Source organism: Oncorhynchus gorbuscha, linkage group LG15, assembly GCF_021184085.1.
Source record: "Oncorhynchus gorbuscha isolate QuinsamMale2020 ecotype Even-year linkage group LG15, OgorEven_v1.0, whole genome shotgun sequence".
Lineage (NCBI taxonomy): Eukaryota > Metazoa > Chordata > Actinopteri > Salmoniformes > Salmonidae > Oncorhynchus > Oncorhynchus gorbuscha.
This window is the reverse complement of record NC_060187.1, coordinates 79,988,977-80,013,935: the sequence shown is the minus strand read 5'-3', so window position 1 is coordinate 80,013,935 and position 24,959 is coordinate 79,988,977. Positions and strand designations below refer to the sequence as shown.

The following is a 24,959-nucleotide window of genomic DNA, read 5'->3' as shown; positions in this document are numbered from 1 at the left end:
TAAATATTTATATTTATTTGGAATGTTGGTTCAAATAGCTGCAGGTTTTACATCAGCTGTTCAGAAATTTGAGGCAGAGATGTAGACTGTCATTTATATCAAAAAGGTTGATAGGAAGGGTTCAGAAGAGGCTACGTAAAGTGAGAAATGTGAAGGGAGGTGGATGTGTGTAAACTAACACATGGGCAGAACGTGATTCGGTTCTTTAACTCTGGGGAAGAGGCTTCCAGGGTGACGGGACAGGGCGCTTGCCTTCGGTCACTCATCCTTAAATTAAGTACATGCAATCTTTCACTGTACCTCCTTGATCACTCTTATTCCTAAGTATTGTGTTATGTTCTCTGTTGTTGCCCTGGTAACTAAATGCTGTAATGGTGTGATGTTGCAGGTACCGGGGTCTGGGGTCGGCACGGTTCACCCTGGGCACTCTGGTCCGCCTGGCCTCCCTGCGCTCCTATAAGGGCCGTCTGTCCTACCTGCCCCCCTCCATAGTCGCCACATCCCCAGACGCCATCCCTCCACCCCTGCGCAGACCCCTGTCCCGCAGCATCACTGAGGGCCTGGAGGGCTTCTGCCACACCCCCATCCAACGCACCAGCTCTGACATGGGCCTCAGCGAACAGAGGAGTCTGAGGAGGGTAGACACGGAGAGGGAGAGGGAGAGAGAGATGGAGAGGCAGAGAGAGAGGGAGAGGAGGAGGGAGAGGGCCAGGGGAGGGGGAACGGGGGTGGTCAGGGCGAGTAGCTTGGCAGAAGATAGAGAGAGAGAGATGGAGGAGGGTGAGGCGGGGAGGTCAGGGACAAGTTCGGAGAGATCTGGAACGAGTTCGGAGTCGAATGAAAGGGATGATTGCAGGATGGGAAGGGAGGATGGGATGACGGGGAACACGGAAGAAAGGCCAGATGAGGAAAGAGAAGACGGCACGGTGGAGCAGGACTCAGGGGTGATAGAGGATATAGAGGAGAGAGTGAGGAATGGGGAAGGCTGCAGCGGCTCAATGGATGGAGTGATGGAAGCGAAGGAGGTTGGAGAGGGGTACGGGGTGGACATGGGGCGAGAGGCCAACGAGGACCCAGAGGGGTGTTACTCGTACCCTGACAACCTCCAGCAGACCAGACTGGCTCTAAGGAAGAACTCTGCCCCTTCCAGCCAGATAGCTAACGCCTTCTTTAGCCAGCCCCTCAGCCAGGAGGCTGACCCCGTGTCTGGAGCCTCGTACAGGGCAGAAGAGATGGATCTGAACGGAACATACTTCCAGAGAGAAGCTTACCCACTGGACATCGCCCGGGAGAGAGCCCTCACCATATCCTCTCCCTTCAGACACTCTCCTTTCTCCTTCAAGCCCAAATCTTTGGACCAGAACACATCCCGCCCCAGACCCTTATCCCTTCTCCACCACCCCCACTCCAACTCCCTACCCCTAAACTCCCCTCCCTGTCCCTCTCCCTCTCTCCCACGCCCCCTTCCTCCCCGTCCTGTGCCTCCCCCATTCCTCCTCCTACCTCGTTCCGCGCCCCAACACCCCCAACTCCACCTCCCCTTCCCCGTCTCTCCAGTCCCCCTCCCCACCTTTACCTTTGACATTGCAGAGCCTGCCGGACCCTCAAGAACCGCCCCCCCGTCTCACTCCCTTTCAACCCTCCCAGGGATGACCTCCTGCCCCCCTTGGACCAGGCCCTGCCGACCCAGGACTGGGTGACCATCGAGGGAGACTTTGTGCTTGTTTTGGCCATCTACCAGTCCCATCTCGGGGCAGACCTCCATGCCGCCCCCCAAGCCAGGTTTGACGATGGGCTGATCCACCTGACGTTTGTGCGGGCAGGGATCTCCAGAGCCACCCTGCTCCGTCTGTTCCTAGCCATGGAGAGGGGGGCACACCTGTCTCTCAGCTCCCCCTATGTGAGCCACGTCCCAGCCAGGGCCTTCAGGCTGCAGCCCCTCTCCCCACGAGGAACACTCACTGTGGACGGGGAACTGGTGCCGTACGGCCCGCTGCAGGCACAGGTAGAGAGCGCGATGGAGTGAGAAAGTGGAGTGGGGAGGGCTGGAGGGAGTGTGTAAAGTGTATGTTCACTGGAAGATAAAAGCAGTTGCTAAGATTTTAAAACTGATTTCGAAAGCTTTTTTAAAATAAATATTTTCACTAACAATCCCAGCTCGTAAGTGCATGTAAATCCACTCCACATCTATAGTACTGAACTGGTGTATTGTCTTTTGTACGATGTTACCCTCTGAATTCTGCCTGTATTATACTAAACCCTTGATGATGGCCTATCACTTCAGTGCAACAAAAGCTGTTAGACTTTTCTCTGGTATATTAATAACCACATTATACACTTCTAATACCTATCTTTAGTTCCCTTCTCTAAAGTATTATACTAATCATTCTATCGGTTTGTCTCCCTCAGGTCCATCCCTCTATGTCCCGGCTCATTGTCGGCGACTCTGGAGTGAAGATCACCCGATTCTGACAAGGGATTGGCTGACCAGATCAGCTGATACGTCGCTCTCTCCAATTATATAATCTCTGTTGCCATCTATTTTCACAGAGAAAGAGGAGAAAAAAGCCTCAGACTGAAAATAGCAAAAATAATTTCTAGGGTTTAATGGAAGGGATCACCTGCTGAGCAGAGCGGCGGTGCAGGACGCAAGCCGAGGGATTAATAGAGAATTTTAAAAACGGATGAAAACGAGCTTTGTTGCACAGCTGTTGGATTCCACTCCGTTTATCCTGAGAAGCCTGTACCTGCATAGCCATGGGAACTAAAGAGGGGGGGACACGTTGAATGTGTATGGGGGAGTGTGTATTCGGTGCATGTGTGTGGTGTATACATTCTAGTATGCACAAATGGCATGCAGAGATGCACATTTCAGATGTCTTTGTTCTCTATCAAAGCTGTCCTAGAACAGTTCTAGAACTTTTCAGAGGGAGCCACACCCTCATGCAAATGTAGATCCCCTTCCGTATTGGAACCTCCGTCCTTCCCTGTAATGCCTTAAAGTACAACTCCTGTGACTTTGCCCTTTCTGTCTTGTATAAGAAGCCTAAACCTGCGACTCCACAAATCTCCATTCACCAGAGGCTGGTGGGAGGAGCTATAGGAGGACGGGCTCATTGTAAAGACTGGAATAGAATTAATGGAACGGTATCAAACCCATACAAAACCACATGTTTGACTCCGTTCTATTTATTCCATTCCGGCCATGAGCCTGTCCTCCTATAGCTCCTCCCATCAGAAGGAACCGTCCACTACAGGAAAAACAAAACAAAGCAAAGCTGATGAGCATACTGTGGTGTTAGGTTTGTATTGGTGTGTATGAAATATCTGTGAACAAATGAATTTTATTAGCAATCCCATGGAGATGATTACTCCTAGAATAAACCAGTAAAGTTAGATCAACACTGAAATAAATATAAAGCTCATTGAGTCCTTTTACACGGGTATTCCACAACAGAAGGATAGACGGGACTGTTGAACATTAGCCATCATGGTGTATAGTGCATTTGCCTGTTTTTCTTAGCAAAAAGGGTGCATGATGATGATGCTAGATTATGAAGTTGCAACACAGTGAACACGAGACTGTTGCTTGATCAAGTTTCATGTATGTTGTCACAGAATCCTCTGAAAGTCTCACAAAGACCCAGAATGCTGGTTGTTTTCAGCAAATAGTCACTAGTTCCACATGTGTAAACTGCCTTTTTACTACATACCTCTTTTGTAGTTGATTTGAATTGATATAATTGTGAGTAGATTCTGAAGTGTTATGCAGCTGCAGAAAATCAACCCTCGATTGTATTCTATCTCTTAGATAAAGATTGCTGTTTAAAGGAACAAGATGTACTTGTCTTGCTGGTGTTATTTACCACATGACAAGCAGATCGTTTCCATAGGAGACAGTTATAATCTTAAACAGACAACATAAACTCAGTAAATCACAGACGAGGCTGTGCCTCCCAACTCAAATCATAGCTTACATTTCAGAAATTGATTTCTCAATGGGATGTAGCCTATAAAGTTGAAGACTGAAGTTTAAATACACTTAGGTTGGAGTCATTAAAATTTAGTTTTTCAACCACTCCACAAATTTGTTAAACTATAGTTTTTCAACAATTGTTTACAGACAGATTATTTCACTTATAATTCACTGTATCACAATTCCAGTGGGTCAGAAGTTTACATACACTAAGTTGACAGTACCTTTAAACAGCTTGGAAAATTCCAGAAAATAATGTCATTGCTTTAGAAGCTTCTGATAGGCTAATAATTTGAGTCAAGTGGAAGTGTACCTGTGGATGTATTTCAAGGCCTACCTTCAAACTCAGTGCCTCTTTTCTTAACATCATGGGAAAATCAAAAGAAATCAGCCAAAAAGAAATGTAGACCACAAGTCTGTTTCATCCTTGGGGAGCAATATCCAAATGCCTGAAGGTACCATTTTTTTATTTTACCTTTATTTAACCAGGCAAGTCAGTTCTTACATTTACATTTAAGTCATTTAGCAGACGCTCTTATCCAGAGCGACTTACAAATTCTTATTTTCATTGACGGCCTAGGAACAGTGTGTTAACTGCCTGTTCAGGGGCAGAACGACAGATTTTGTACCTTGTCAGCTCGGGGATTTGAACTTGCAACCTTTCGGTTACTAGTCCAATGCTCTAACCACTAGGCTACCCTGCCGCCATGTTCATCTGTACAAACAATACTATGCAAGTATAAACACTATGAGACCACGCAGCCATCATACCGCTCAGGAAGGTGGGAAAAGTGCAAATCAATCCCAGAACAGAAGCAAAGGACCATGTGAAGATGCTGGAGGAAACCGGTGCAAAAGTATCTATATCCACAGTAGAACGAGTCCTAAAAGGGGAGGTTTGGAATGCTTGCAAGCCGAAGAACACCATCCCAACCGTGAAGCATGGGGTGGCAGCATCATGTTGTGGGGGTGCTTTGCTGCAGGAGGGACAGGTGCACTTCACAAAATAGATGTCATCATGAGAATGGAAAATGATGTGGATATATTGAAGCAACAAATGGGCCTTCCAAGTGGACAATGACCCCAAGCATACTTCCAAAGTTGTGGCAGCTCTGTCAGGAGGAATGGGCCAAAATTCACCCAACTTATTGTGGAAGGCTACCTGAAACATTTTGACCCAAGTTCCCAAATTTAAAGGCAATACTACAAATACTAATTGAGTGTATGTAAACTTCTGACCCATTGGGAATGTGATGAAAGAAATAAAAGCTGAAATAAATCATTCTCAACTATTTTTATGACATTTCACATTCTTAAAATAAAGTGGTGATCCTAACTGACCTAAAACGGAATTTTTACTAGGATTCAATGTCAGGAATTGTGGAAAAACTGAGTTTAAATGTTTTTGGCTAAGGTGTACGTAAACTTCCGACTTCAACTGTACCTAGTATGTCTATGTTGAAAGGGTGTTTTTGTTCACCTCAAAAACATATGATTCTTATGTATTTGTGACTGGAACAAATGTAATATGTCTGGAATCTCATGAGCATGTATCAATCAGTTCTGCCATGTTTGACTGCTTGGGGCTGTTTGGTCCACAGTACCCCCTCCCGCTACTTGATATGGATTAGTCATGTCTGAGTAATTCAAGGCCTCTGTGTTCTCTTGTCTGCTAATTTTGGGCCCTGTTCAAATACTTTCAGATGCAGCCCTTCCTCCCTTCATTCTTTTATTGAACCTTTACTCCAATTTGTAAGTCGCTCTGGATAAGAGCGTCTGCTAAATGACTTAAATGTAAATGTAAATGTACTCCTCCCTCTGAGTAATCCCTGATATCACAAGACTTGATAGGTGAAGGCTATGTGATACAATCCTCGCTGATGCAGTGTCGCTAATCAGTTAGTTTATCAGTGATTACTTTAAGGGAAATACTTCAAACGGGCCTTGGTCCCTAGGCCAAAGCTGTCCATCCCTGGTCATGCAAAGTCAATTGACAGGATATACACCAAGCTTCCTTCTATGGCCTGAGGATAAAACATTTCACAAGACTGGATGGTGGTTCTCGGGCTGGTGTCCGTGCATTATGACAAATAATTACAAAACTATTCACTCTCAATTTTAAGAGACTAGCTGTGACAATTGAAACCTGATGTACTGCTCAGTGTCTGTGACCAGGGTCCTACAACTGGGATTTCGGGAAAACAATAAATTCCCTGGTTAACTGAATTTTGCAACCAGAGGTGTGACCCCTTGCTAATGCCAGTAAGATCTATTGTCTATAGATGGATTGGCCTGTAATAAACTTGTAATTATTACTAAAATGAAAATATATACATATGATGTACAGTTAGTTATATATAGTTCTATATTGTTTTTTAAATGTTTTTTCCTTAAAATAATAAATGTATCTTGTAAACTTGTCTACCTCTACAAAATGTTATTTTCCTTGCATCACCCCCCCCCCCCCTCAGGAGTACCCAACATGTTTTTGTTGTTTATGGAAAGACTGCGTATCTGTTTAGTACATTTAGGCATTGATTTGCTTTAACAGAGGAAAAATAACATTACCGACAACATTCTTAGCATATTTATCTGGAAGACAATTGTTTGAAATGTGACTTAATAACAAAGTCTAGCCCTAGTGCCTGTCCGCTGATTTAATAAGTCTCAGTCCGCTGATAAACAAGGAAACTGATGCCTCAGAACCTTTTCCTCCATCCCCCTCTCTCCCTCTCCTCTGACTAATCTACCCCTGCCACAGTGTCTTGTTATTGCCACCCCATGGCTCCTCCTCTTCTTCCAATGGCCTCCCTCCTTCCTCTCTTCTTTGAAGTAGGCTCTCCTTCCTTTTGATATCTGATCTCTGAACCAGCCAGAAACTCATGTCTGTATTTGTTGCATCTCAGAGAGCCTGATCAAATACATTGAAATACTACCTTCCTTAGGTAATCACTGAATTGACAAGGTTGGATTGCAAACACGTGACAGGGAGGGAACCTTGCCTTCTCACAATACGATAATTTCTGGATAACCTGACGAAAAGGAGGAGAAAGGATGCATTTTCCCTTCCTTGACACTCATCCATGGTGGGGGTCTTTATAAAGACCAATGTCTCATCCTTTGTGTTGGACATTTGTCAGGCAAAAACCTAGCATGTGTTTTCCCTAGGTCCAAATTCTATGAGGAGTTATTTGACACTCCAGAGTACATTACATAATCATGTAGCTGCCCATGTGATCTACAGGTCTGCCCTGTGAGAGGTCACCTCTCCTGACCTTTTCTCAGTGATGATAAGGAAGTAAGTGCTGAACATTGTCCCTCACCTAATCATTAAAGGCCGAGTGCAGTCAAAAACTAGATTTTTCTGTGTTTTACATATATTTCCACACTGAAGTTGGAATAATACTGTCAAAATTTGGATAATGCCCTTTTAGTGAAAGAGCTGTTTGAAAATACTGCAAAACAATTCAGCCTGTTTTGGTGGGATGGAGCTTTGGCCTTTCCATGGTGACGTCACCATGTGGTAAATTAGTTAATAGACAAATCAAATCAAAATCTAAAAACTTTATTTGTCACATGCACCGAATACAACAAGTAGACCTTACCGTGAAATTCAACAATGTAGTTCAATGTAGTTCAAGAAAGAATTAAGAAAATATTTGCCAAATAAACTACAGTAATAATTTTAAAAAATAACACAAAATAACAACAGCGAGGCTATATACAGGGGGTACCGGTACCGAGTATATGTGCGGGGATACAGGTTAGTTGAGGTAATTTGTACATGTAGGGAGGGGTGAAGTGACTATGCATAGATAATAAACAGCGAGAAGCAACAGTGTACAAAACAATTGTAGGGGGTCAGAACTTTTTGAGGATCTGGGGACCCCATGCCAAATCTTTTCAGTCTCGTGAGAGGGAAAAGGTGTTGTCGTGCCCTCTTCACAACTGTCTTTGGTGTGTTTGGACCATGATAGTTTGTTGGTGATGTGGACACCAAGGAACTTGAAACTCTCGACCCGCTCCACTACAGCTCCGTTGATGTTAATGGGGGCCTATTTGGCCCGCCTTTTCCTGTAGTCCACGATCAGCTCCTTTTTCTTGCCCACATTGAGGGAGAGGTTGTTGTCCTGGCACCACACTGCCAGGTCTCTGACCTCCTTATTGGCTGTCTCATCATTGTCGGTGATCAGGCCTACCACTGTTGTGTCGTCAGCAAACTTAATGATGGTGTTGGAGTCGTGCTTGGCCAAGCAATCGTGGGTGAACAGGGAGTACAGGAGGGGACTAAGTACACACCCCTGAGGGGCCCCAGTGTTGAGGATCAGTGTGGCAGAGGGAGATGTTTAGTCCCAGGGTCCTAAGCTTAGTGATGAGCTTTGTGGGCACTATGGTGTTGAACACTGAGCTGTAGTCAATGAACAGCATTCTCAAATAGGTGTTCCTTTTGTCCAGGTGGGAAAGGGCATTGTGGAGTGCAATTGGGGCGGTATGCGAATTGGAGTAGGTCTTGGGTATCCGGGAGGATGCTGTTGATGTGAGCTATGACCAGCCTTTTAAAACACTTCATGGCTACTAATGTGGGTGCTAATCATTTAGGCAGGTTGCCTTCTCTTCCTGGGCACAGGGACTATGGTGGTCTGCTTGAAACATGTAGGTATTACAGACTCGGTCAGGGAGAGGTTGAAAATGTCAGTGAAGACACTTGCCAGTTGGTCTGCGCATGCTATGAGTATACGTCCTAGTAATCGGTCTAACCCGTGGCTTTTAAGAATGTTGACCTGTTTAAAGGTCTTGCTCGCATCGGCTATCGAGAGCGTTATCATACAGTCGTCCAGAACAGCTGGTACTCTCGTGCTTGCTTCAGTGTTACTTGCCTCGAAGCGAGCATAAAAGGCATTTAGCTCGTCTGGTAGTCTTGCGTCACTAGGCAGCACGCGTCTGGGTTTACCTTTGTAGTCCATAATAGTTTTCAAGTCCTACCACATCCGACGAGCGGTGTAGTAGGATTCAATCTTAACAAGAAAGATCAATAAAAAAGAGAGTTCCAAACTTTTTGGCCAATAACAGCAAGTTTTTTTTAATTCTGCCCAACTCAGACCCCTTCCAGATAGTCCAACCAAAATTATTGTATGTGAAATTAGTTATTTTAGTTTGTTTTCAATTAAAATGATCTAAAATAATCACAGTAAACCACTTAATATACTAATCTCATATGTATATACTGTATTCTATTCTACTGTAATTTAGTCAATGGCACTCCAACATTGCTCGATCAAATATTTATATATTTCTTAATTTCATAATTTTACTTAAAATTTCAAATCAAATCAAATTTTATTTGTCACATACACATGGTTAGCAGATGTTAATGCGAGTGTAGCGAAATGCTTGTGCTTCTAGTTCTGACAATGCAGTAATAACCAACAAGTAATCTAGCTAACAATTCCAAAACTACTACCTTATAGACACAAGTGTAAGGGGATAAAGAATATGTACATAAAGATATATGAATGAGTGATGGTACAGAGCGGCATAGGCAAGATACAGTAGATGGTATTGAGTACAGTATATACATATGAGATGAGTATGTAAACAAAGTGGCATAGTTAAAGTGGCTAGTGATACATGTATTACATAAGGATGCAGTAGATGATATAGAGTACAGTATATACGTATACATATGAGATAAATAATGTAGGGTATGTAAACATTATATTAGGTAGCATTGTTTAAAGTGGCTAGTGATATATTTTACATAATTTCCCATCAATTCCCATTATTAAAGTGGCTGGAGTTGAGTCAGTGTGTTGGCAGCAGCCACTCAATGTTAGTGGTGGCTGTTTAACAGTCTGATGGCCTTGAGATAGAAGCTGTTTTTCAGTCTCTCGGTCCCAGCTTTGATGCACCTGTACTGACCTCGCCTTCTCGATGATAGCGTGGTGAACAGGCAGTGGCTCGGGTGGTTGTTGTCCTTGATGATCTTTATGGCCTTCCTGTGACATCGGGTGGTGTAGGTGTCCTGGAGGGCAGGTAGTTTGCCTCCGGTGATGCGTTGTGCAGACCTCACTACCCTCTGGAGAGCCTTACGGTTGTGGGCGGAGCAGTTGGTGTACCAGGCGGTGATACAGCCCGACAGGATGCTCTCGATTGTGCATCTGTAGAAGTTTGTGAGTGCTTTTGGTGACAAGCCAAATTTCTTCAGCCTCCTGAGGTTGAAGAGGCGCTGCTGCGCCTTCTTCACGATGCTGTCTGTGTGGGTGGACCAATTCAGTTTGTCTGTGATGTGTACGCCGAGGAACTTAAAACTTACTACCCTCTCCACTACTGTTCCATCGATGTGGATAGGGGGGTGTTCCCTCTGCTGTTTCCTGAAGTCCACAATCATCTCCTTAGTTTTGTTGACGTTGAGTGTGAGGTTATTTTCCTGACACCACACTCCGAGGGCCCTCACCTCCTCCCTGTAGGCCGTCTCGTCGTTGTTGGTAATCAAGCCTACCACTGTTGTGTCGTCCGCAAACTTGATGATTGAGTTGGAGGCGTGCGTGGCCACGCAGTCGTGGGTGAACAGGGAGTACAGGAGAGGGCTCAGAACGCACCCTTGTGGGGCCCCATTGTTGAGGATCAGCGGGGTGGAGATGTTGTTGCCTACCCTCACCACCTGGGGGCAGCCCGTCAGGAAGTCCAGTACCCAGTTGCACAGGGCGGGGTCGAGACCCAGGGTCTCGAGCTTGATGACGAGCTTGGAGGGTACTATGGTGTTGAATGCCGAGCTGTAGTCGATGAACAGCATTCTCACATAGGTATTCCTCTTGTCTAGATGGGTTAGGGCAGTGTGCAGTGTGGTTGAGATTGCATCGTCTGTGGACCTATTTGGGTGGTAAGCAAATTGGAGTGGGTCTAGCGTGTCAGGTAGGGTGGAGGTGATATGGTCCTTGACTAGTCTCTCAAAGCACTTCATGATGACGGAAGTGAGTGCTATGGGGCGGTAGTCATTTAGCTCAGTTACCTTAGCTTTTTTGGGAACAGGAACAATGGTGGCCCTCTTGAAGCATGTGGGAACAACAGACTGGGATAGGGATTGATTGAATATGTCCGTAAACACACCAGCCAGCTGGTCTGCGCATGCTCTGAGGGCGCGGATGGGGATGCCATCTGGGCCTGCAGCCTTGCGAGGGTTAACACGTTTAAATGTTTTCCTCACGTCGGCTGCAGTGAAGGAGAGTCCGCATGTTTTGGTTGCGGGCCGTGTCAGTGGCACTGTATTGTCCTCAAAGCGGGCAAAAAAGTTATTTAGTCTGCCTGGAAGCAAGACATCCTGGTCTGTGACGGGGCTGGTTTTCTTTTTGTAATCTGTGATTGACTGTAGACCCTGCCACATACCTCTTGTGTCTGAGCCGTTGAATTGAGATTCTACTTTGTCTCTATACTGACGCTTAGCTTGTTTGATTGCCTTGCGGAGGGAATAGCTACACTGTTTGTATTCGGTCATGTTTCCAGTCTCCACAGCAGTGGTTCGCGCTTTCAGTTTCACACAAATGCTGCCATCAATCCACAGTTTCTGGTTTGGGAATGTTTTAATCATTGCTATGGGAACGACATCTTCAACACACGTTCTAATGAACTCGCTCACCGAATCAGCGTATTCGTCAATGTTGTCGTTTGATGCAATACGAAACATATCCCGGTCCACGTGATGGAAGCAGTCTTGGAGTGTGGAATCAGATTGGTCGGACCAGCGTTGAACAAACCTCAGCGCGGGAACTTCTTGTTTTAGTTTCTGTCTGTAGGCAGGGATCAACAAAATGGAGTCGTGGTCAGCTTTTCCGAAAGGAGAGCGGGGCAGGGCCTTATATGCGTCGCGGAAGTTAGAATAGCAATGATCCAAGGTTTTTCCAGCCCTGGTTGCGCAATCGATATGCTGATACAATTTAGGGAGTCTTGTTTTCAGATTAGCCTTGTTAAAATCCCCAGCTACAATGAATGCACCATCAGGATATATGGATTCCAGTTTGCAAAGAGTCAAATAAATTTCATTCAGAGCCATCGATGTGTCTGCTTGGGGGGGAATATATACGGCTGTGATTATAATCGAAGAGAATTCCCTTGGTAGATAATGCGGTCGACATTTGTTTGTGAGGAATTCTGAATCAGGTGAACAGAAGGACTTGAGTTCCTGTATGTTGTTGTGGCCATACCACGTCTCGTTAACCATGAAGCATACGCCCCCGCCCCTCTTCTTAACAGAAAGATGTTTGTTTCTGTCGGTGTGATGCGTGGAGAAACCAGCTGGCTGCACCGACTCCGATAGCGTCTCTCCAGTGAGCCATGTTTCCGTGAAGCAAAGAACGTTACAGTCTCTGATGTCCCTCTGGAATGCTACCCTTGCTCGGATTTCATCAACCTTGTTGTCAAGAGACTGGACATTGGCGAGAAGAATGCTCGGGAGTGGTGCACGATGTGCCCGTCTCCGGAGTCTGACCAGAAGACCGCTTCGTTTCCCCCTTTTACGAAGTGGTTTTTTGGGGTCTCCGGCTGGGATCATTCCGTTGTCAAAATCAAATCAAATCAAATGTATTTATATAGCCCTTCGTACATCAGCTGATATCTCAAAGTGCTGTACAGAAACCCAGCCTAACACCCCAAACAGCAAGCAATGCCGGTGTAGAAGCACGGTGGCTAGGAAAAACTCCCTAGAAAGGCCAAAACCTAGGAAGAAACCTAGAGAGGAACCAGGCTATGTGGGGTGACCAGTCCTCTTCTGGCTGTGCCGGGTGGAGATTATAACAGAACATGGCCAAGATGTTCAAATGTTAATAAATGACCAGCATGGTCGAATAATAATAAGGCAGAACAGTTGAAACTGGAGCAGCAGCACGGTCAGGTGGACTGGGGACAGCAAGGAGTCATCATGTCAGGTAGTCCTGGGGCATGGTCCTAGGGCTCAGGTCCTCCGAGAGAGAGAAAGAAAGAAAGAAGAAGGAGAGAATTAGAGAACGCACACTTAGATTCACACAGGACACTGAATAGGACAGGAGAAGTACTCCAGATATAACAAACTAACCCTAGCCCCATGACACATAAACCTCTGCAGCATAAATGTCCTGGGTGATAGGCAGAACACAGGATCCGCTTCGAGAAAGTCATGTTCTTGGTCGTACTGATGGTGAGTTGACGCTGCTCTTATAGTCAGAAGTTCTTCTCAACTGTATGTAATGAAACCTAAGATGACCTGGGGTACCAATGTGAGAAATAACACGTAAAAAACAAAAAACTGCATAGTTTCCTAGGAACGCGAAACGAGGCGGCCATCTCTGTCGGCGCCGGAAGTAGGTGTATTGTTGTGAATTGTTAGATACTACTCCACTGTTGGAGCTAGGAACACAAGCATTTCGCTACACCCACAATAAAAATCTGCTACAAATTTGTATGTGACCAATAAAATTGGATTTGATTTAAATTTGATATTGAGATCAAATCGGCTGCATTGAACCTTTAATAAAAACATACAGTGACCCCTTTTCCAGGCAGTTATTGGGAAAGAAACCAAGTTCTACTATATTGGCCAAACAACCTCAGATGTTAGTGTAACAGATCCTTACAAACATGGTCGAAAGTGAGGACGTGTTTATTTAAAACAAAAAGGTAGCGTCACTTCCTGTACCACCACCTCCTTTGTCTGTGCCCCAGGTTTCGGTACGCAAGGCTGGTTATTTATTTATTTCCTTTTTATTTGGAGGATATATTTTCATATATATCCATTACTTTTTCATTTATTGAATGACAGTCGACTCTGAAATATTTATGCCTAAAAGCAAAGCGCCAAAAATGGATGACCTGGACTACAGTAAGTATCGCTACGCTAACGCTTCGCTTATAAAAACACACTCAGCTAGCCAGCTAGTTATAACAGCAGGTATTACACAATTAGAGCACCGTTGTCACTAAACAATATTAACGTTGTATGCATTATAATGTACTACATGGTTGTCATCTTTGTTTGTTATACAATGTTTCTCATACGAGAGTCCCATACAACCGCAGTCAACGTAAGCTAATAATACAGTACTGACTAACGTTAACTCGCTAGTTAGCAAGCTAGCTAACTCTTATTAGGCTTACTGGGTAACTAGTTGTCGCTAACTTCTTCTTGTAGTTTGACCACTCATCAAAATAGCTAGCTAACGTTATTCATTACAGTATTGGTTACTATTTCACGTTAAACCTACCCACTGTCCGTCAAGAATCAAAACATTGAATAACTTAGCTAGCTCGTTAGAGGGACGGGGTTGTTGACTTGCAGATGTCATTTAGCATCCTAAACATGAACCTGATCGTGGCACTGTAGTGGCTGGTCACTCTACCGAGGTAGTACTGTGGTTTGCAGCGATACTGTGGCCTCTATTTTTTAAAACTCCAGTCCAGGCTGGGGACCCAGAGGACTGTACATCGTTGTTCCAGCACTAACACATCTGACCTGATACAACTAATTAGATAGTGGCTTGATAATTAGTCTAAACAGGTGTGTTAGTGAGTGCTGTGTTAGAAAAATAATAGTTACTTTAGTTTAAACATCTGAGGATTGACAGTAGCTAGAGAGAAGTGTCATTTGGAATGAATACGTATTTTTTTTAAATTTTTGTTAATTGTCCTGCATAGTTCACATATGCAGCGCCAACAGTAAACAACATTTTTTTTTAAATCCAGATCTCTTATCTCTGTCCCTAACTTGTATTTGTCATGTCTAACCACTCCCACTGTCACATTAGAGATTGTCAGGATTCCATGGAATGTTTCGGACTGAAAGCCCTGAAGCCAGTTTTTCGGCTTATTTGATTTTAAACTTGTTTTGCCTCTTATCTACAGTACTTCTGTTCTGTGTTGATAGGCTACTTCTGTGCCGGACTAGATGGTTTTCTGAGCTCTAAGAACTTTTCTTTATCTATGAATAGGCTGTAAGGTTGAGTGCTCCAGTTTATCAAGGCTGCAATGAGACGCACGTCATCAACCGCCTGATTTTTTTCCACACGTTTCCATTTGACTAGACAAGAAAAATGGAGGAATTAGGTACAGGTCAGTGAGTGGAGAAACAAGCTAGAATAGAGAGGGGAGAGACAGAGGAAATTGAACAATGGTTTGGAACATGGGATTGGATATGATTCGTTTTGTGTTTTGGAAAACACGGCTTTTACTCAACTTCTTATTGTTTTCAGTAAGAAACTCAAAGCATCTTGGAAATGCACAGTAGCAAACAGACTTTGAATACTGTCATGTTTCAGGTCAATTTGAACTTGTTCCCTATGTCCCCACCATTTTCCCATTGTCTCCCATTTCCATGCTCCCTTTTTTTCTATCCCCATCCATCTCTTTATTCTCTCACCCCTCTTCTCCCTCCTTCCCTACAGTCCCGGTAGACCTGAGTCCAGAGGAGCGCTCTGAGCTGGAGGACATCCGTCGGAGGAAGGGAGCTCTGCTGCAGGAGATCCAGAGGCTCAGAGACGAGCTCAGAGAGGCCATCATAGAGGTGGAAGGACTGGAGACCAGCACAGAGGGCAGGTGAGAAAAACACACAGATGGTCCCCTGAATATTTCAGTTCCATTATTCAGTGTGTAGCACAGTCCCTCCCCCCTGGTGTATCTGAAGTTGAATTATAAAATGGGATGATTAGAGAGAGTCCATGTGACAGCCGTGTTTCCCAAAATAACTTCCTATCCATTCAGGTTACCTCTGCATTTACTCAATATTGCATCTATGGCAATTTCACTTTGAAGTTTATGTAAAAATATATAGCTTCCTATTGGCGTCTTCGACTATTCTCCTCTCCCCGGCAACTCCCCAGGTTCATAGCTGAAAATGAGATTGTGTTTTCATGAGATTGTGTTTTCATGAGATTGTGTTTTCATTTCTAAGAGCTATTTTAGTTTGTCTTCCCAACCCTGTCCTCTCCATTACCCTCTAACTGTATGTATAATTGATGGAGAGGTATTGTGTTGAATGAGATTCACTCCTTGTCTTTCCTCCCTGCAGTAAAACTCTACAGAAGAACAGGCACGTGGCCATGGGAAGGAAGAAGTTTAACATGGACCCCAAAAAGGTGAAAAGGGACATGGAATGGATACATAAATCTGATCTTCACTCTACACCCAGCCCCTCTCTTTTACCATCTGTCTTCTCATCAATCTCTTGAGCGTTTACTCTCTTTTGATTGTTGTTTCTCTCTCTCTGTCTCTGTCTCTGTCTCTCTGTCTCTCTGTCTCTCTCTGTGTGTGTAGGGTATTGTGTTCCTGGTGGAGAATGAGTTGCTCAGACACACTCAAGAGGATGTTGCCCAGTTCCTGTACAAAGGAGAGGGACTCAACAAGACTGCGATAGGAGACTACCTGGGAGAGAGGTAACCATTCCCTCTCTCTACCTTGCTATTGTCTTTGTTATTGTTGAGCTGAACAGCATCAGAAGTCTACGTTCCTCTTCTCTCCTGTAGGGAGGACTTTAATCTCAAGGTTCTGCAGGCGTTTGTTGACCTTCACGAGTTCACTGATCTCAACCTGGTCCAGGCTCTCAGGTAAGCTGGGGTGTCCTCTATGATGAGCTCTGACATTTAATAAAAAACAGTACATCAATTTCAAATTCTAGAGGATAAAAACACTACATCGGTGTCTTTGTTACCATGGCAGCCAGTGCTCTCTCTGACCTTTTGACCTCTGACCTTTGTGTGACCCCTGCAGGCAGTTCCTGTGGAGTTTCCGTCTGCCTGGCGAGGCTCAAAAGATTGACAGGATGATGGAGGCCTTTGCCCAGAGATACTGTCACTGCAACCCTGGCGTCTTCCAGAGCACTGGTACACACACTTACCATCATTATAACAGAGGCCTACTAGCCACTTCTCATCCTATGGTTCCGCTCTCTCCTCAGATACGTGCTATGTGCTGTCGTTTGCTATCATCATGCTGAACACCAGCCTCCACAACCCCAACGTGAGAGACAAACCTGGATTAGACCGCTTCATCTCCATGAACAGAGGCATCAATGAGGGTGGAGACCTGCCAGAGGACCTGCTCAGAGTGAGTGAGGGAGGGGAACATAGGAGCTATGGGGAGGGGCTAGGGGAGTTTCTGTGGAAGTGAGGTGTCGTTGACTGAGTGATTATTCATCTTTTTTTCATCAGTTTGGAGGGGTTCAGAATGAAGCTCTAGTTCAGATAAAATATCAGTGTGTTATAGTGAATCTCCCTGCTGTTTGTCTCTCCTCAATGGACAGGAAAGGGGGATACCTAATCAGTTGTACAACTGAATGCATTCACCTGAAATCTGTCTTTCGCATTTAACCCAACCCCTCTGAATGTCTCTTGTCTCTGTCTACTACAGAATCTTTATGACAGCATCAAGAACGAGCCCTTCAAAATCCCTGAGGATGATGGGAACGACCTGACACACACCTTCTTCAACCCTGACCGAGAGGGCTGGCTCCTCAAACTAGGTGAGTTGGCCGTGGCGACGCCGGGTGGTGGGAGGGGGTACTGCAGCTTCTCTCTGCCGATTGCCTCAAGGTAGTTTCAAAACCAAATATGGATTATTTGGATGGCTTAAAAATATATTAACATTCTGTAATGTCTGTAACGGTCCTGATCAGCCCCAGGGTTTTTGGATAGTGAGTGTAAACTTGTGTGCTCTCTCTCCTAAGGCTTTGTGCTGTTATGTGCCTGCTTCCTTCTCTCTCAAGTTTACACTAAAGATAATGATACACCGCCAATGTTCTGAGGCAATATTGCCAGACTTGTTGTCCAGCGATGATGCCTAAAACATCGTCCATGTATTATGATCTCAAGACTGCCATTGCATGATGGGTAAATAGACAGAATTGTCCACACTGAGGGAGCTGCCCTTGGATTCTCGTATAAGATCAGTTTGTGTTTTCTCCTCTATGTTAAGATTAGGATTGGGGCACAGTAAACTGATCCTAGATATGTGTCTATGAGCGACTTCTACATGGAGCTTCCCTCAGTACCTCACCCTCTTGCATCATGGCAGTCTGAACCGTCTTCTCTTGCATGGTGGGGTCTGTGATCTGTTTGTCACTAATATCTCTGCCGTCTTCTCCCTCCCTCCCCCAAAACCTCTGGTCCCTGTTGTCTCTGCTTCTCCCTGTGATTTCCACCCTCTGCTGCTGCTGCTTGTTTCTCAGGAGGTATGTACTGGGAGAATGGGTCCATGAGAAACAATATCATTCTTATGGAACCAAAATGGCCAACAGGCATATAGAAGAAACGTTATTGTCCACATATGCCTTTTGTCAGACATCAGATGTCACATATTACCGTGTGAGATGAATTGGCATACAAAGGCATTGGAAATGTAAGGCTATACAAGCTGTCTGAATAACTGTAATATCCTGAAGGTGATGTGTAGTAATGGAATATTTGCTTCAGTATGTGGAGCAGTCAAGTGGAATGAGTTTCTCCAGTCCAGTCGGTATTCTGCTGACCTCCAGATACCACCCAGTCTCATGCCTCTATTGGTCTGTTTGTATTTCAGGAGGACGGGTGAAGACCTGGAAAAGAAGATGGTTCATTCTCACAGACAACTGCCTTTACTACTTTGAGTATACTACAGTAAGTCAACATTATAGCTGTCAAAGTGCCACTGTAGAGCAATGTGATGGAAATGTAATCCATTACAGAGAGGGTAAAGATCTATGTAACAGAACATTGTAACGTGGATCAGTGTTCTGTACTACAGTGTGTATAATGTGTGTGTTCAGGATAAGGAGCCCAGAGGTATCATTCCCCTAGAGAACCTGAGTATCCGGGAGGTTGAAGACCCCAGGAAACCTGTGAGTTTGTTATCAATACATTTAGAATGTCAACATGGGACATGATCACTGCACCATTTCTCCTGACTCCCGCTCTTCCCTCCCAGAACTGCTTTGAGCTGTACATCCCCAACAACCGTGGTCAGCTGATCAAGGCCTGTAAGACGGAGGCAGACGGCAGAGTGGTGGAGGGGAACCACAACGTGTACCGCATCTCTGCCCCCACACCTGAGGAGAAAGACGAATGGATCCACCACATCAAGTACGTAGGGAGGGAGGCAGGCAGGCATGAAGGCAGAGTAGGGTGTATGGATGGATACATTTAGAAATGCATCAGACCAACATTCCTCTATTCTGTTTCTTCCATCCCTCTCTCCAGCTCTGCGGTCAGCGTGGACCCCTTCTATGAGATGCTGGCTGCCAGGAAAAAACGCATATCGTTAAAGAAGAATGAGGAACAACCGTAGAACATTCCCTTCTTCCTCTCTCCTCTTCATCCCCTCCTCCACCTCTTCATCTCTCATTCTAACATTGGACAAGCTTTTCTCTCCTCCCTAGATTCATTCCATTCCTCACTTTTTCCCCCTCTTTCTTTGTGAGGAGGATTTGTTGCTATCCTGTTTAAGAGACTGGCCAGCACAAACAGGCAGTTCAGAAGTGAACTGTGAAATAAATATGTGTTTTATTCAGGGTAGCAAGCAGGGCCACTGAACCTTCCGTCACAAACAGGCTGCAACTCATCAGTCTGAAGTGACTTACTCTCCATCTGTAACTGATATAACATTGGGGCAACGGTTCAGTTCTAACCGGTCACTGTGTGAAGGACAGGAAGCCACTTTAACCTGATGCAGCACTAGTTGTCTGCTGTGCTTTACTCTAACATCTTGGCTCCAGGTTAGCATGTCTATATCAGCATTATCAAAGTCCCACTTTAATACTGTAGCCTCTGTGAAGGAGATGACGCTGGTCCTTACTGCTTAGACCATAAAAATGCCATTCTCATGTTAAATTTGTTATGATCAACCATCTACGGGAAATGTTCCCAGAAAAACTGACCAATAAGGCAACAATTGAGCAGTGAACACTAAAAGACGACGACTCTTGTCAATGACCCCTGGCGTTTCCTTCACAAGACTGTTAATAAACTCCCTCATACAGACACGTAAACTGTTAAACCCAAGTCTATAATACGCTACAGTGGGTTTTAAGAAGTTACAACGGCAGCTTATTACAACGTATACTTCATTTTTTTGTAAATACTTGTTAGACTATTGTTTACACCACAGATTTAATTTATTGTTTATTTTTGTTTGTTACATCTTTTGTTTTGTAAGAGCTACTGTAGAACTGCATGTGGAGATGAGGGTTAATCCTTCATACACCCAGATGGACCAGACTCGTGTTAGTGTTGGGTGCATTTGAGAAAGATTGTTAGTGTTCCCTGTTGACACAATAGAATCAACCTCCAATTGGAACATTTAGATTATTCAGGACAGGAGAGTGATGACATCACAAAACATTTTGGATAGAAATGTTTAGTATAGAAAAGGCATGGTTCTGTGTGGTATGGAACAGGGAATCCTGTCACTTCTATACATTATATTTCCATCTGTACTGTTGATAATGTTGCACTGTCCTGAAGGAACCTCTATTATCCTCTAAGAGCCTGAATGAATGAGGCTCACTGAAGCACAAACAGGTGTCCCAGATGCCTGTAATGGCTTTCTTTCCACCATAACCATCATGGATATATGAAAGGGCTGGATAGGTGTCCTTCATAATACTGATGCCCATCCAGTCCTGTCAGATCTGTGACCTAAAAGAAAAGCAAGCTATGGGTGGTTATTGGGACATCACCCTATGATAAGTCTGAAACAACCTGTCTAATATGAGAACTGAAATCTGAAATGATGGTTCTGAAGTTGAATCATCAGTCAAGCCAGGAAAAGGCATCAGATTCCTCTTAATGTGATTGAATTGAATTGAAAAGGACAACAAACATGGAACACTAATATATCTTTCAATATTATGTAATTGCTGAAATATTAAAATGTATTAAATGAATAACAATGTTAAGGATACATGTCTAATGATACATTAAGCCTGAATTGACTCGTAGATATTTGCATTAGTTTGTCATTGGATTAACATTTCATTAGACTGAATATGGAAAATGCAGAATTAGGATTGTCTGCTGCACTTTATCAATATGTAACTTTTAGATTGGCAATACTAACTGCATCTGTAGTAGCCTCCAGTGGTGGCCAGGCTGTCCTACATCATCCTCACTGGTTGTGATGAAGGCTTCACAAGTCCATATTTTGATCACTTCCAGCTCTGATAACTAAACTACAGAAGTTTTACTCTAAATGTTGTTTACATAGGAAAGTCTAGGTACAAAAAAATGATCTCTTAATCTTCTCTAGTTATTCTCTGAGTGTTTGGTGTGACAGACACACAGCAGCGAGCCAACCTACAGGCAGGGCTGCTGTACACGACACTGAAACACAGTAGACCTGTCTGGGTATTCTTGAAGTGCAAAGTTGCCAAAATGGAGTTGGGACGTCACACTGTTCCAACTCAACAAAGAGACAGACTTTTGTGAGAAAGGACACTAATGAATATTTCTGTCCCCCAGACCCCAACCCCACTACTTCTGTCCCCCAGACCCCAACACCACTACTTCTGTCCCCCAGACCCCAACCCCACTACTTCTGTCCCCCAGACGCCAACCCCACTACTTCTGTCCCCCAGACCCCAACACCACTACTTCTGTACCCCAACCCCACTACTTCTGTACCCCAACCCCACTACTTCTGTACCCCAACCCCACTACTTCTGTACCCCAACCCCACTACTTCTGTACCCCAGAGCCCAACACCACTACTTCTGTCCCCCAGAGCCCAACACCACTACTTCTGTCCCCCAGACCCCAACCCCACTACTTCTGTCCCCCAGAGCCCATCACCACTACTTCTGTCCCCCAGAGCCCAACACCACTACTTCTGTCCCCCAGAGCCCAACACCACTACTTCTGTCCCCCAGAGCCCAACACCACTACTTCTGTCCCCCAGAGCCCAACACCACTACTTCTGTCCCCCAGAGCCCAACACCACTACTTCTGTCCCCCAGACCCCAACCCCACTACTTCTGTCCCCCAGACCCCAACCCCACTACTTCTGTCCCCCAGACCCCAACCCCACTACTTCTGTCCCCCAGACCCCAACACCACTACTTCTGTCCCCCAGACCCCAACCCCACTACTTCTGTCCCCCAGACCCCAACCCCACTACTTCTGTCCCCCAGACCCCAACCCCACTACTTCTGTCCCCCAGACCCCAACACCACTACTTCCTGGGATAGTATTTGATTTATTATTTATTTTTGTTTTACAGCAATGTAAAGATGGATAGGTCATCTGTGCTATATGTAGCAAAAACAAAACCACGGTACATGGGTGCCAATGAACTGTTGTGAAACAATAAAAAGTGAACTGAGACAATACTCCTGTGTGTTTGAGTGATTATTATTAGACTTAGTTTACAGATGTCGGCAGATCAAATTCTAAATGTTTTTATTACAGTGAACAGTATTACCCAGACCTTTTTTCCATTGTGACTAGGGTTGCAAAATTCTGGAAACTTTCAATAAATTCCCTGATTTTCCTGAGATTCCAGTTGGAGATTTCCCCGAATAAGCAGGAAATCCAACAAGGATTTATGGAACACCGAGGAATTTATTGAAAGTTCCTGGAATTTTGCAACCCTAATTGTTACCCACTTACTGCCCAAGTGTTTGCGTGATCCATAGAGAATGACTCTAGGGCCCTAAAGGTCAATTTAACATGGGTGGCACCATTGAAGACTTTAACCATTTTGAAGTAGTCAACTGGGTGGGACTTTCTATGGGTTAATGAAGGAACACATGATTCCATCTGGGTAATCACGTGGGATCAGCCAATGAATTATACTCGTGAGCAAGCATTCCATAACTGCAGGTGACAGTAAATCGCCAACCTTGGCGTTATATCTGTTTTAACACAGTACAGGTGGCAGTGTGGACACTCAGTTTGTTTGCCAATTCGCAGAAGAAAATGGACTGCTTCAAAATGGAGATGGCTTCAGTTGCGCTGTCCATGCTCTCACAGACGTCGTGATGGGACAGATTCAATGAAGAGAGGTTGAGCTAAATCTATGGTTTGACCCACCAAAATATAGACAACCCTACAACCCAGACCAAATCCAGCCATGACTCATGACAAGCTGGGCATGGCCCAATTGGGTCTTGACCCACCGTTTAGGAATCAGTGACTGGGACAGTCTGGAATGAGTTTGACACCTGCATTAGGTGGAGAAAGATATTCAGGCTTAAACGTGGGGTGCTCTCATTTCATCTACCAACATAGACAGGGCTCTAACTCCTCTAGCTCTACAATGAAATAGGGTGCAGGCCAGGCAGCAGGCTGTTAGCCAGCCTGCCAGCTTAGTGGAGTCTGCCACTAGCACAGTCAGTGTCGTCAGCTCAGCTATCCCCATTGAGGCCGTGTCTGTGCCTCGACCGAGGTTGGGCAAAACTAAACATCACGGTGTTCGCCTTAGCAATCTCACTAGGATAAAAACCTCCATTCCTGCCATTATTGAAAGAGATCATGATACCTCACATCTCAAAATAGGGCTACTCAATGTTAGATCCCTCACTTCAAAGGCAGTTATAGTCAATAAACTAATCACTGATCATAATCTTGACGTGATTGGCCTGACTGAAACATGGCTTAAGCCTGATGAATTTACTGTGTTAAATGAGGCCTCACCTCCTGGTTACACTAATGACCATATCCTCCGTGCATCCCGCAAAGGCGGAGGTGTTGCTAACATTTAGCAAATTTAGCAAAAAAATGACGTTTTTGTCTTTTGAGCTTCTAGTCATGAAATCTATGCAGCCTACTCAATCACTTTTTATAGCTACTGTTTACAGGCCTCTTGGGCCATATACAGTGTTCCTCACTGAGTTCCCTGAATTCCTATCGGACCTTGTAGTCATAGCAGATCATATTTACATTTTTGGTGATTTTAATATTCACATGGAAAAGTCCACGGACCCACTCCAAAAGGCTTTCGGAGGCATCATTGACTCAGTGGGTTTTGTCCAACATGTCTCTGGACCTACTCACTGTCACAGTCATACTCTGGACCTAGTTTTGTCCCATCGAATAAATGTTGTGGATCTTAATGTTTTTCCTCATAATCCTGGACAATTGGACCACCATTTTATTACGTTTGCAATCGCAACAAATAATCTGCTCAGACCCCAACCAAGGAGTATCAAAAGTCGTGCTATAAATTCTCAAACAACACAAAGATTCCTTGATGCCCTTCCAGACTCCCTCTGTCTACCCAAGGACACCAGAGGACAAAAATCAGTTAACCACCTAACTGAGGAACTCAATTTAATCTTGCGCAATACCCTAGATGCAGTTGCACCCCTAAAGAACAAAAAAAAATGTCATTAGAAACAAGCTCCCTGGTATACAGAAAATACCCAAGCTCTGAAGCAAGCTTCCAGAAAATTGGAACGGAAATGGAGCCACACCAAACTGGAAGTCTTCAGACTAGCTTGGAAAGACAGTACCATGCAGTATCAAAGAGCCCTCACTGTTGCTCGATCATCCTATTTTTCCAACTTAATTGAGGAAAATAAGAACAATCCAAAATATATTTTTGATACTGTCGCAAAGCTAACTAAAAAGCAGCATTCCCCAAGAGAGGATGGCTTTCACTTCAGCAGTGATAAATTCATGAACTTCTTTGAGGAAAAGATCATGATCATTAGAAAGCAAATTACGGACTCCTCTTTAAATCTGCTTATTCCTCCAAAGCTCAGTTGTCCTGAGTCTGCACAACTCTGCCAGGACCTAGGATCAAGAGAGACACTCAAGTGTTTTAGTACTATATCTCTTGACACAATGATGAAAATAATCATGACCTCTAAACCTTCAAGCTGCATACTGGACCCTATTCCATCTAAACTACTGAAAGAGCTGCTTCCTGTGCTTGGCCCTCCTATGTTGAACATACTAATATTTTATTTTTTTATTAATTTATTTTACCTTTATTTAACTAGGCAAGTCAGTTAAGAACAACTTTGTATTTTCAAGGAACAGTGGGTTAACTGCCT

The 24,959-nt window shown here is 44.4% G+C and overlaps 2 protein-coding genes across 2 annotated transcripts in view; both read left to right on the top strand.

The window, feature by feature from the left end:
- Nucleotides 1-4,154, top strand: part of LOC123998172 (sphingosine kinase 2-like) — a 29,627-nt gene extending 25,473 nt beyond the window's left edge. The window contains 3 exon segments of the mRNA XM_046303170.1: nucleotides 389-1,643; nucleotides 1,646-2,005; nucleotides 2,410-4,154. Coding sequence (XP_046159126.1) covers nucleotides 389-1,643; nucleotides 1,646-2,005; nucleotides 2,410-2,472 — 1,678 coding nt within the window. The 3' untranslated portion in view covers nucleotides 2,473-4,154.
- Nucleotides 4,155-13,628: 9,474 nt separating this feature from the next.
- Nucleotides 13,629-22,289, top strand: LOC123998169 (cytohesin-2). The gene is made up of 12 exons (XM_046303165.1): nucleotides 13,629-13,823; nucleotides 15,382-15,532; nucleotides 16,005-16,071; nucleotides 16,250-16,368; nucleotides 16,459-16,539; nucleotides 16,703-16,815; nucleotides 16,890-17,038; nucleotides 17,342-17,453; nucleotides 18,509-18,585; nucleotides 18,735-18,806; nucleotides 18,893-19,047; nucleotides 19,165-22,289. The coding sequence occupies exons 1-12, from the start codon at nucleotides 13,757-13,759 to the stop codon at nucleotides 19,250-19,252; spliced, it is 1,251 nt and encodes a 416-aa protein (XP_046159121.1). The 5' UTR covers nucleotides 13,629-13,756; the 3' UTR covers nucleotides 19,253-22,289.
- Nucleotides 22,290-24,959: the final 2,670 nt, after the last annotated feature.

What these genes read in the sequence shown, in the direction of transcription:
- LOC123998169 (XM_046303165.1), top strand. Translation starts at nt 13,757, where the DNA reads ATGACAGTCGACTCTGAAATATTTATGCCTAAAAGCAAAGCGCCAAAA. An exon ending in TGGCGTCTTCCAGAGCACTG is followed by an intron (nt 16,816 to 16,889) that starts GTACACACACTT and finishes CTCTCTCCTCAG; the next exon opens with ATACGTGCTATGTGCTGTCG. An exon ending in GGGCTGGCTCCTCAAACTAG is followed by an intron (nt 17,454 to 18,508) that starts GTGAGTTGGCCG and finishes TTTGTATTTCAG; the next exon opens with GAGGACGGGTGAAGACCTGG.